General features: G+C 40.5%; 1 protein-coding gene across 3 annotated transcripts in view; it reads right to left on the bottom strand.

Annotated features, from left to right (window-relative positions):
- The window catches only part of taok3a (TAO kinase 3a), a 112,397-nt gene that overhangs the window by 51,989 nt on the left and 47,109 nt on the right, over nt 1-13,299 (bottom strand). For all 3 annotated transcript variants that reach the window (XM_063034545.1, XM_063034547.1, XM_063034546.1), the window contains exons 8-10: nt 4,086-4,199; nt 3,482-3,573; nt 190-283 (exon numbers count right to left, since the gene is read on the bottom strand). In XM_063034545.1, the coding sequence (XP_062890615.1) occupies nt 190-283; nt 3,482-3,573; nt 4,086-4,199 (300 nt within the window). The remainder of the gene's footprint in view (nt 1-189; nt 284-3,481; nt 3,574-4,085; nt 4,200-13,299) is intronic.

Here is a 13,299-nt window from a genome sequence, read left to right as displayed (position 1 = left end):
AACCAAATTTTGACAAACTCATCATTGATATTGAGTTGCAATTGTTAATTCATATATGTTAAAATGTATTGTTCAAACTACAATTACCAACACTGGAAAATCTGTAAGATACACAAATGCAATATTAATAAATGGTTACAAAATAATAGTCTGATTTAATAATTCTCTGTTTAATAAGTATGAATGTACCACTCATTTGATTGAAGTGTTGGTGATTCATTCTGGGCAATGTGATATAAGGCACTCATTGCATTCATGTTGAATAAAGGTGGCTTGCGTTCAGCTACCAAAAAAAAAGGAAAATTGAGAACATGTTAAAAAGTTGTTTTATATCTACAGAAGACAAGTAATAAACCAACATAGATAACAACTATCATCACAGGGAGTACTCCTATTTAAGATGACCTGTTCAACCTCACAAAAAATCTATTCTATCGTAAACATGAGATGGTTATCAAGCACAAAAGATTATTAATGACTACATCTAATAAATATAATTGTTACTTTGTTTTTATTTAGAAGCTATATAAAGCTTTATATAACACTATGGCACTGAAAAGACAATCTAAGCTGTGTCCCTTTCAAATGCAATCAAGTTTATGAAATGGGCGTTTTAATGTTTAAACACAGGGTAATTACTAAAATATTAAAAGCAGCATAATTTGTAATATCAAGAGGGCCATGTCAGAGGTTAACAACACTGCTATAGAAAAAACGTTTCCTGGAAAGAAAGGATTGAGATCAGCCCAGTGACAAAATAGTTCTCATTTCTAAAAATGTAAGTTTTTCTAAAGTGAAAAGCATTCCCAGCATTATTTAGTTTCATATTTTCAGAAGTTGCTATGTTCTGCATGTTTCGTTCCATTTTTTCTCTCATTTTCTAACAGCCCTTTATCAATTACACAGCACCGAAAGCATTGTGCCTCCTGGACAACATTGGTCTCCACTGAACACAAATATTTCCTTTGTTCCCACCACTTCTCTCTGCAACTTAAAATACTTGAGTTTTCACACTTCTCCAGTTCAAAGTTCTACTGATCTTAAATGTTAACTCTGTCTCTCCACAAATATTTTCTAATCTACTGAGCATTTCCAGAAGTGTTTTATTTCAGATTTTTAGCAGCTGCAGTTTTTTGCTTTTCTGATAAATTTGCTCCCTTGCGCTTTGCTCCCTGTGATGTAAAATGGATAAATTTTTCCTCTATCCTATACAAGATCATTCAAGATTTACTTGTCCATGTTCCAAACCACTCCAAGTCCTATGCACACATCAGTGCAATGCTCACTGACCAACACCAAATTATGCAAGGTCATAGTTTTTTTAAATGCACATACTCCATTTTAAAAATCTCATTTATTGCCTTGGTTAATTTTTTTTTGTTTCAACTGTCTCTAACTCAAATTCTGCTCAGTTTGTACATCTTCAAACCAGGGCTTTTCTGCAGGTGCAATTTTAGAAACTATCATGGCCCACAACTGCCTGGACCGAAAACTCTGGGTTTTGACTAAGGCCTTTGAAAGGCTAAAAGACTGCCAGTCTGGGAGTTGGCAGAGGCACTGCAGTACTGAGCACGGAGAGAGATCCATACACACATAAAGACCTAGGTCAGGCATTGGAAAAATAGTGGGCATGATGGGCTGCCTACAGAAATTTTGAGGAGCCAGCCTACTGTAGGGCTAGATTAGGCCGTGTGTTGATAATGCCCATCTTCCATTCTGTTCTGGAAAGGCCTTGCATTCCCATGTTCAACAATGGCTGAGGAAAGACTGCAGTTGTTCTGCAACAGGAGCCGGAAGACAACTATTAGTAAGTATAAAATGTATTCAAAACAGCAGCGAGTATGTTTAAAAGTTTTTTCCATTCTTTCCCCTCGAAACAACAACATATAGTGTCATTTGAAAAAATAATGTTGCTATTGAAAATTTTGGTATTATTTTCCATCAATTTTAAATCATCACCTGTAAATCTCTGAGGCTTATTGTATAATTTAGGTAGGGTCTTGTTCCAACCTGCGCTTTGTAAGGCATGAAAATGCCCGACGCAGGCCTCTCATGGTCTGAGTCAACATGACCTCCCTCCCCTTGTTTATGAAGAGGCTTAAAACTTTTTGTTCTAATGTCTCCTTATTCCACTTGTGTATTTAGTTTCTTGATAATGCTCTTGCACCACACAAGGATATTAGTAATTGTTCTGCACAAATGCACAGACCTCCGAAAAGCAATCCAACCCAAGTCAAGAAATGAAAACAAATCACCAAGCTCTATAGTCCTTTGCTTTAAACGATTTTGCAACAGGACTTACTTCCCAGAGATTTCACTTAAGTGAACGTTCAAGGGTCCAAAATTTTATTCTGGACAGTGGCACCATACTTAGACTATTGTTAAGAATAAAATAAACATAGGATACATTAGAAAATATGAGATTAATGTGAGATATTCCTCATCATTTTCTGATACTAAGCACCCTGAACATGAGTATGCAGCTGAAATAGCAAATTTAGCATCAAATTCATGGGGTTTGAAGCAATTCTTCAGCAAGCAGCTACAGCTTTCTGAAGAGCACCCTCTAAATCTATGTTCTTTATCATTAGGTAGGGCATGGAATACAGGTACCAGGGAACACCACCAAGCAAATGCCATCCCAACTTCGAAATGTGGCCACATTCCTTCTCATTGCCAATCAAATTCCTAGAGTATGATATAATTCTACTGTATGGACATTCACCAGACCAACTCGTGACTTCAGAAGGCAACTAACCACCATCTTTGCAAAGGCAATTTACAATGATATTAAAGGGTGCAGATGAATTAAAATTATTGACTGACCAACAATTAAGGTGTTACAACAATTTTGGTCATTCCATCACTGAATGGTCATCAAAACCAAAGACTAAGTTCAGCAGAAATATCAGTATTTCTTGATTTAAGGGACAATGACAAAGGATCATTAATTTAAGCCAAAAAAGTGGTGCAGCTTGTGGAACTGCTGCCTCACAGTACAATAGAGCTGGATTCAACCATAACCTTAGGCACTATGTGGACAATGTGGATTTTTTTTGAGGATGCTGCAGTTTCCTCCTGCATCCCGATGCTTGGGCTGGTAGGTTCATTGGCCACTGTAAAAAATGACCCTTGTACGTAAATGTGTGGTAGAAGCAGGGGTAAATCGAAAAACATGTGGGAAGAATTTTTAAAAACCATAATACAGAATAATATATATTGGCCTTGGGGGGAGTATTTTGGAGCTGCACCTTTCTGGGACGCTATGTAATTCAGACTGACACATATCTGAAGATATGTCCACTTAACAGATTGGAGTAACAAAACCACTTTGCAGGTAGACAAGGGATTCACTATATGAACTTCGCCTAATGTTTTGAACAAGTATAATTACTAATTCATGGTCACTTCAGGGGAAAACGAAAAATGAAAATCATAAGATGCTAATGAATAAGTTATATCATAAGGATGAAATACAAACCAAGTTCAATGCATGTAATCCCCAGAGACCACACATCTACTTTCCCATCATACTGTCCCTCATCCATAGCAAGAATCACTTCTGGGGCCATCCTGTAAAATATTACACATTAAGTTAATGAGGAAATCTTTCTACATTGTTAAACTACATTAGTGCAGTAAAACAAATTTGAGTATGATGACCAAAATGAAGAGCTGTCAAAAATACCAAAAATACACATAAATATACACAGCTAGATTGCTCCGACCAATCATATTTTCCTCCGCTGTTAAAGACAATTACTTAAAGCTGCTAATGTAAATTGGTTTATTCTGTTCAACTGTACCATTGCTTAATCCCACTTTGCTCAAGATTTTTTCTTAATGCAACACTGACCAGCGATTGAACCAGGTACTTTTCTGTTCTGTGGGACATGATAAATAGCGTAACTGGTGCAATAATTTGTAATAAATAACTTTACCAAATGTTATGGGTTTGCTAGAGTTAAATGGAAACATGCAGCACAAGCACATTTTAAAGATGACTGGGACAAAGCTCCAAAGTTTTACTGGTGTTTTTCTTAAGAGAGACCACAATACATTTCTTTTAATTATGTATTTCTTACCAGTAAGGTGTCCCAACAAAGGAGTTAGCAGGAGATACAATTGAGGCAGATCCAAAATCAGCCAGCTTAACTTGTCCTGGCTCAGTTAATAAAATGTTTCCTGCCTTTATGTCTCTGTAAAACAAAGATGTTAAAATTAACCTCCTATTTTGATCCTTTCAAATGATCTTTTTTAATGAAAATTTCATATTTGGCTAATTCTTTCATCCAGATCTTACTGAGAGTCAGCTCGGTGAGCTCTTGAATGTTCAGGTTCTCAGCTTGCACTTATAAAAATATCGTTCCAATCTCCTGTATACAAAACTAACTTGAAACTTCCATTCAATCTATATACTACTAGAACTCTCATACTCTGTCTGTCTGTTTATGACCTCCAATTAGCACAAACGGTGCATTACAGCGGCATTTTTTTTTGGCTAAATCGAATTAAAATGCGCTAACTTACAGAATGCAAGCAAAGTTCAGGGCTATATGTTTGTATAAAATTGCTCATTCGCCAAAAATCAACAGGCTGGCTTTCACCCGAGACCCGATCGGCCATCACGGAAATCAGTACGCGACAGCCAGACACACGTGCATGGCCAGCCTCAGCAGCGACGCCTACCAGAGCAAAAGGGCAGGGCAGCTCTATTTCGAGGAGTCACATTCTGCTCATCACTATCAGCATGTGCAGGATTGGGACAGATCTAACTGACACCCATCAATAAGAAGATAATTAAATCTTATTGTAATGATGTACTTTGAGACACCCATAAAACCCTTTGCTGAAGTCAAAGGACAGCGGTGACCAAATCACATCCATTTAGGAGAGTGCCAACCACATCATCAAGAATAATCAGCACCCTTTGGTGTTAGTGCTTTGTATCTTCTATCCAGCATTAGGGTAAAAAAAAAATGGTCAGCCTAACTATGCCGCATGGAAAGGGAAGGGGGACATTATGGTCAAGAGATCACGCCAAACGTCGCCGGGAAGCAGCAAGGAAAGGGAGAGAATGAGAATCAGATGAGGCCAGGACCGCATGTCTTCAGAATCAAAGAGTCAGGACAAAAAAAGATGAGAGAAGAAGAGACAGAGGAGGAGAGGCATGCACGTCTCCAGGATCAGAGACAAACAAAAATCAGTAGAACAGTTGAAAGGGCTGCACGTCTCCAAAATGACAACGAGAGGCACAAAGGTGGCAGAACAACACTCACAACACGCTGGAGGAACTCAGCAGGTCAGGCAGCATCCATGGAAATGATCAGTCAACGTTTCGGGCCGGAACCTTTCATCAGGACTGAAGAGGGAGGAGGCAGAGGCCCTATAAAGGAGGTGGGGGGAGGGTGGGAAGGAGAAGGCTGGTAGGTGCCAGGTGAAAATCCAGTAATGGGAAAGATAAAGGGGTGGGGGAGGGGATAGGCAGGAAAGGTGAAGAAGGAATGGGGAAAGCACAATGGGTAGTAGAAGGAGGCAGAACCATGAGGGAGGTGATAGGCAGCTGGGGGAGGGGGCAGAGTGAAACAGGGTAGGGAGGGGGAGCGAATTACCGCGAGTTGAGGAATTCAATGTTCATACCACGGGGCTGGAGACTACTCAGATGGTATATGAGGTGTTGCTCCTCCAACCTGAGTTTAGCCTCATCATGGCAGTAGAGGAGGCCATGTATGGACATATCTGAATGGGAATGTGAAGCTGAGTTGAAGTGGGTGGCAACCAGGAGATCCTGTCTGTTGTGGCGGAAGGAGCGGAGGTGCTTGACGAAGCAGTCCCCCAATCTGCATCAGGTTTCCGATGTAGAGGATGCCACACCGGGAGCACCGGATGCAATAGATGACCCCAACAGATTCATAAGTGAAGTGTTGCCTCACCTGGAAGGACCATTTGGGGCCCTGAATGGTGGCAAGAGAGGAGGTGTAGGGACAGATGTAGCACTTACGCTTACAGGGATAAGTGCCGGGTGGGAGATCCGTGGGGAGGTACATGTGGACCAGGGAGTTGTGGAGGGAACGATCCCTGCGGAAAGCGGAGAGGGGTGGAGAGGGAAAGATGTGCTTAGTGGTGGGGTCCTGTTGAAGGTGGTGGAAGTTGCGGAGGATAATGTGCTGAATCCGGAGGCTGGTGGGGTGGTAGGTGAGGACAAGGGGAACTCTGTCCCTGTTGTGGTGACAGGAGGATGGGGTGAAGGCTGAAGTGCGGGAAATGGAGGAGATGTGGGTGAGGGCATCATTGATGACGGCAAAAGGGAAACCATGATCCTTAAAGAAAGAGGATATTTGAGATGTCCTGGATCACAGATAAGCCAGAAATTATGCCATCAAAAGTGTCCTTTGTTAAACGTGGAGGAGCTATATTTGCTTTTCGTTGTTCTTCTTTAATAAACTGAGATTTACTACTTCAGTTTCCAAAGCAAAGCAATACCAATAGCATTCAGGACAATTTAATGTTCATTCTGGTCACATCAGATTGCACTACCCTTCTCTCAAAGGATGCCCCAACGGGTCACGCCGTTGTCTGGTACCAGTTAAACTTTGCACAGAGGGTTACTGTATTTGTGAGGGATCTTGGCTGCCAATTATTTAGTACACAAAGTGTAACTACCCTTCCAGAATGCAGTAGATAGTTTTATCTGATATGGTTTTTGCCAAGAAAAACTAAATTTAATCTTTAAATGAGATAATTTTGTTGAGAAGGCAATGAGGAATTGGATAAAAAAAAGTGAACAAACTATTATTGCTCATTGATAAATGGTTCAGTTTTAAAAGAAATGTTAATTCTGGAAATAAAACTCACAAGGCAGATAAAGGATGAAATCAATGGGCCAGCACGTCTGTATTTTTGAAAATCATTTAAGAACTACATCATTAAGATTTTACTCTACAAGGATTAACAAAAGATAAGCAACTGGCCATTTTCTGTGATGCAATGAGAAATTTCTAGGGGCAGATGTTGTAAATCATTGGAATTCTTTAGATATCATTGTATGCTTAGTCAATGAGTGTATTCAACACAGAAAGCAACAGATTTTGGGCACGAGGTGAAACATCAAATATACAGAATGCAGCAAAATGGAAGGAGGGTACAGAACTAGCCATGATCTTAATGAAAACCAGAGGAGCCCAAGGGGTATTTAGCTACCACTAGTTCTATCATTACGATGTTGTGAAATGGCTTGCCAACAAGTGCCTAAATTGCTACAAAACAATGATAATTAAGGTATCAGAAAATCACTACCATCAGAAAAACAAAACAAAGTTGAAAAATGAAAAACAGCATTTTTAGAATCAAAATCAGGTTCATTATCACTGATATATGTTGTGAAATTTGTTGTGGCAGCTGTACAGTCCAAGACAAAAATACTATGCTACCAATAAAAATCAAATAAATGAATAGCTAAAGAGGAATAAGACAAGACTGGGAGACAGAGGCACAAAATTAGGCTATTCAGCCCACTGAGTCTGCTCTGTCATTCTATCATGACTGATTTATTTCCACCTCAACCCCATTCTCCTGGCTTCTCCCCGTAATCTTTCACACGCTTACTAATCAAGAACTTATCAACCTCCACTTTAAATATGACTTGGCCTCTACAGCCAACCGTAGCAATGAGTTCCACAGATTCACCACCCTCTGGATGAAGAAATTCTTCATGTCTGTTCTAAAGGGTCATCCTTGTATTCAGAGACAGTGCCCACTGGTCCGAGGCTGCCCTACTACAGAAAACATCCTCTCAATCTAGACCTTTCAATACTCAAATCACAAACAAGAGAAAATCTGTAGATGCTGGAAATCCAAGCAACGCACACAAAAAGCTGGAGGAACTCAGCAAGCCAGGCAGCATCTATGGAAAAAAGCACGGTCGACATTTCGGGCTAAAACCCTTTGGCACTGATCCAGTTAGAAAGAAGGCATGACAACAGCTATACTTCATTTGGAGTTTGAGGAGAACTGGTGTGTCACCGAAGACGCTTGCAAATATCTAAACGTGTACCATGGAGAGCATTCAAACAGATTGCATCACCGTTTGGTATTGATGGATGTACAGGATCAGAACGTTATAAAATTAGCCAGCTCCATCATGGGCACTGGCCTCTCCGCATCCAAGACACCTTGAAAAGGTGATGCCTCAAAAAAAAAAGGCATCCTTCACTGCAGACCCCCATCACCCAGGACCATCAAAGAGGTGCTACAGGAGCCTGAAGACAAACACTCAACATTTCAGGACACATTTTCCCCTTCCCCATCAGTTTTCTGAATGGACAGTAAACCCATGAACACTACATCAGCATTTTCCCCTCTTTTTGCACTTATTATATTTTATTTTTATACACACACATACACAGGAAACATCCTCTCCACATCCACTTGATCAAGGCTTTTCACCAATTGATAGGGTTCAATGAGGTCACCCTTCATTTTTCTGAACTCCAGTGAATATAGGCCCAGAGCCATCAAACGCTCTTCATATGACAAGCCATTCAATCCTGGAATCATTTTTGTAACCCCCCTTTGAACCCACCCAGTTTCAGCACAACTTTTCTAAGATAATGGGCCTAAATTTGCTCACAATACTCCAAGTGAGGCCTCACCACTGCTCTATAAGGTCTCAACATTACATCCTTGCTTTTAAATTCTAGTCCTCTTGAAATGAATGCTAACATCGCATTTGCCTTATCATCTGCAAATTAATCTTCAGGGAATCCTGCACAAGGCCTCCCAAGTTCATTTGCAGCTCAGTTTTTTTTTGTATTTTCTCTCCATTTAGAAAATAGTCAACCCTTTCACTTCTTCTACCAAAGAGCATGACCATACAACTTCCTAACACTGTACTCCATCAGCCACTTCTTTTCCCATTCTCCTAATCTGTCTAAGTCCTTCTGTAGCCTCTCTACTTCCTCAAAACTACCTGCCCCTCCACCTATCTTCACATCTTCTGCAAACTTTGCAACAAAGCCAGGTCTCCAACTGTCTGCAATCTCTCATTCTGCAGACAATCTTGGCCTCTGCTTTGGAAAAAAGAATCCTCTTAGTGAGACAAGCACTTCCAAAATATTTCCACGGTACTGGCTTTGCAGACTATGCATGTTGTTTAGTATGTCACCATGACTGCCCAGTCTCTGCAAACCACAAGTTGCTCTTCATGCCAAGAAGCATCAAATCACTGTATCTGGTGCCTTTCATTTCCTTGTAATGGTTTGCTTGTACACTCTATCCTCGTTTCGACGCATAACGTGAAAATGCATAATGTGAATAATTATTTAAATGGAGAAAATAGGGATACGTTCTGGAGGCTTCCTAAATATGTTTTATCTGTAATTTATTCACATTTTCATACCAATACAACACAAAAGCAATACCACAATGCAGCATTCGTATTATATTTCATCAATTTGAGGTAATATTCATAGGAAGTTAACATACTAGGGTGTACAGTACAGTACTCACCAACAGTGGCAGGTGAGTTTGCTCCGGGAGATGAGTGGTTGTTGTGGTGTTGGGCAGCTTTACGTGGATAACGTGGATGATTGTGTGTCGTCAGGATCATCAAGGACAGCAAGGGGTGAAGGAAGACTCACAGAACTCTCAGTACTGCCAGCAGCAGGAGATGACACCGGTTTGAAGAAAGTGGTGAGGGTTGTTTGCTTGGGAGCATTTTGTTTTTCAGCATAAATTTGTTTGTAGGGAAGAAGGGATGACTACAGGGAACGACTGAAATGCTGACTCCGTTCTAAACTTGGGTCCATGTCCATCGACATTTGTGCCAAGTGTTCCCTAGCCTTAAAAAAACTCTGTCAGTTGCTTCACCGTAAAATCCTTCACCTGCAACTCAACACTTCCTTATTAATCGTTGTTATCACCTTTAGTCTGAGTTAAACGCAGAAGGTCATCCACAGTTCATTCTTCATCATGAGAATCCAGGAGTCCTACCACATCAGCAGTCTTGAGATCTGAGAATCCTTCCCCACCAATTTTACAGCTCAGGACCACACAATCCTGGACAGCTGCAGTGAAGGCTGGAAACCCCTTGAAGGTGTGCACACACTCTGCCCAAATTGATTTCCACGCTCCATTGAGAGTGGAAGACCTGACCTCTTTCCAGGATTCATCAATGTTGTTGATGGCATGTCTGATGTTGAAGGACTTCCACCATTCCCTCACTGTTGGTAAACTCCAGGGATTTTCAAAATCGTCTGTTGCTTGCAGCATCTGAGAGATAGTTTGCAATAAAAAAAAATACACCTTGAATGTGCATATCACACCTTGGTCGAATGGTTGAATCAGCGATTTTGTGTTAGGCAGCAGGAAACGCACTGTTATGTTAGGATGAATGCTGTCCAAATGTTTAGGATGGGCTGGCGCATTGTCAAGCAACAAAAGAACTTTAAAGGCAAGATTCTGTTCCCAGCAGTAGCGTTCAGCCTCAACAGCAAAATGATTAGCAAACCAATCTTCAAAGATTTGACCAGTGACCCATGCTTTCTTGTTAGCTGCCCAGTGGACAGGAAGCATATTCCTACTTCAATCCTGAAGAGCACGGGGGTTTAGCGAATGGTAAACTAAGAGAGGCTTTATCTTACAGTCTCCTTTGGCACAGGAACACATAAGCAAAGTCAACCTATCCTTTGCAGTTTTTTCATCCTTACTTATGTAAGTGCGTTTCAGCATACCCTTCCAAAAAAGCCCAGTCTCGTCTGCATTAAACACCTGCTTTGGTGTGATGCCTAACTCAGCTATCAAAGCTCGCAACTGCACTGGGTAGAATTCAGCAGTTTTGTGGTCAGCACTGGCTTGCTCACCACGCACGGCTAAGTTGTGAAGCCTGTGACAATTAACAAACTTAGAAGACCAACCCTACGTGCATTAAAGCTAACAATATCACTTGACACTTCCTCACTAGCCTCTGAACAAAAGCGACCATAAACTTCCAAAGCTTTCACATGAAGATGATCGGAAGTAAGTGTTGGTTTTTTCTTTGTTTCATGCTCAATGTACAAGCTCAACGTTTTCTTCATTTTTGTCATAATCCAGTTACGCAGTTTGGTAAGAATCCTTGAAGACACTTGTGATGAATCAATCACTGCACTTTTTATTTTCTCAGCATTTTTCTTTATGTTTCTGATCGTGGACTCACCTAGGCCGAAGTAGCATCCCAGAGCTGTGTTACCTTCAGCCGACGCCGCCCTGTTTATAATTTCCAACTTTTTCTCAAGCGTTAAAGCAGTTCTCTGCCGCTTGGCTAACGGCCCAGGACTTGACATCGGCCGCTTAGGAGGCATAGTTAAATATTTCAAGCACAAAATCAGTGCACCGTAGATAAAAAGAACAAAAGTCTAAGAGCGCAAGATCGCACATCCGCACGTTGCCAAAACTAACGCGAGACTGGCGGGAGTGAGACTGTGAGGCATGTGCACGTGACTTGTATTGGCGGGAAAGCAGTGCTCCTCATCCCAACAGTGAAACTGTGAGGCGTGTGCACGTGACTTGTATTGGCGGGAAAGCAGTGCTCCTCGCATAACTGAGAGTTTTGGACGCATATAACGGGACGTTGGTAAAAACAGGTTCCTCGCATAACTGTGAATCCGCAATGTCTGAAGACGCATATAACGAGCATAGGGTGTATTATGAAAAATAGTCATTTGCACCATCTACTGGACGAGTGCAACATTTACAGCTGATTTTAAATACACTCACAACATCATGACAGTAAATGGATCCTGCTGTGACCTCCACCAGAGGGAGTATTCATCTCCCCAACTGACTTCATCTATTAGCTGTGTTGAATAAACAGCACAGTCAGTTCCCAGTAAAATACTCACTCACTATATACCTTCTCTAACTGAGCAGCTAAGATATAATATTATTCCTTCCTGCATACTGTGTGGCACAGATCAACTCAAGCACCATCTTAAATTCAAAAAGACAATGACTTAAGATTGTTTCGCTTTGATTTTTTTGTACAATTTGACAAACCCCATCTCTTACTGATCACTTGGTTTATGTTATCTGGATCTACTGAAGCTTTATACAGTATGTCCCATCTGTAATGCTTAGAGCTTGTCTTACTGGAGAGGAGAGACATGAACAATTGCGCAACTTGCTCAGTAACTTCTGCAACTGCCTGTTTTTGGGTCATTAAGTTGCAGTGGCTTCCCAATCCCATCCTCCATCTACACAGATGGACTAATGCAGACAAGAAAAGGGATCATTTGAAACCTCAAGTATTGGGATATTGAAAAAGTGCAGTCAACAGATCAGTGGTACATATAAACATAGCAATGTTCAAGTTACATTATGAAATGAACTTCATGATCTATCACCGTATGTAAGGCACTTCCTCTATTCTCCACCAACGTTCAGTTCCACGTTTATAAGCCTCTTACCCAAGGGTGAAAGCAACTCATTTCCCACCTAGACTTTATTTCGCTTACTTGTACTGAATGCAATAGCCACTCTGTAATTGTCATCGTACTTTCCTTTCCAACGCTCTTATCTCCTTTAAGATGATTATCCATACTCCAATTTTTGACTCATTATACTTCCATTCCATTTCTTGCACTAAAGGCAGCATACAAAAACTCTCTGCAGAAGTGAGTTGTCAATATCCGGACAAATAATGCTGGCCAAATTCCTATCAGAATCTAACAACAAAGCATAATGCAAGCGATGGAACAAAGAAATTTCCCCAAAGCTGCATTTGGTCCTTGAAATTACTTTTTTTTCGTCTGATTATTTACTTCCTATAGCTAATTATGTGGTAGCTGTATTTTCAGTAAAACAGGTAAAATGGAGTAATTGCTCCTTGTATAACTTCCTATTATACAAGTTAAGATTCCTCTGTTTAAACCAGTTAACAACTGCATTTTGCAAAACCAAATTAGGGAAACATTGCAATTATAGAATTTCCATTCCATCCTTGAGAATACTTTCTGATCCAAGCACAGGTAATCATTATTATTACCTAAGCAAATCCCATTCCTCCATCAAATGTCTTCTAACCTTGCTGCCCCTGAGCTTAGCAACATTTTGAATTTATATTTCTGTAATCCCTTCAAGCTCTACATTAAAAACCCATACCCCATTTCAGCGTCATTTGCCCTCTCAACTTTAATACGCTTCAAGTTTTTTTTCTGCTGCCCAAATCCCAAGCTCATTGGAAGTTTTCTGTTATATCCTGGTATTTAATTACTCTTGTAAACTGGTGGAATATTTGGAATATTGAATTGTATCCCTACTTTT

Source organism: Mobula hypostoma, chromosome 27 (assembly GCF_963921235.1).
Source record: "Mobula hypostoma chromosome 27, sMobHyp1.1, whole genome shotgun sequence".
NCBI classification, from domain to species: domain Eukaryota; kingdom Metazoa; phylum Chordata; class Chondrichthyes; order Myliobatiformes; family Myliobatidae; genus Mobula; species Mobula hypostoma.
Note: the sequence above shows the minus strand (reverse complement) of the source record. Positions and strands in the feature narration are given on the sequence as shown.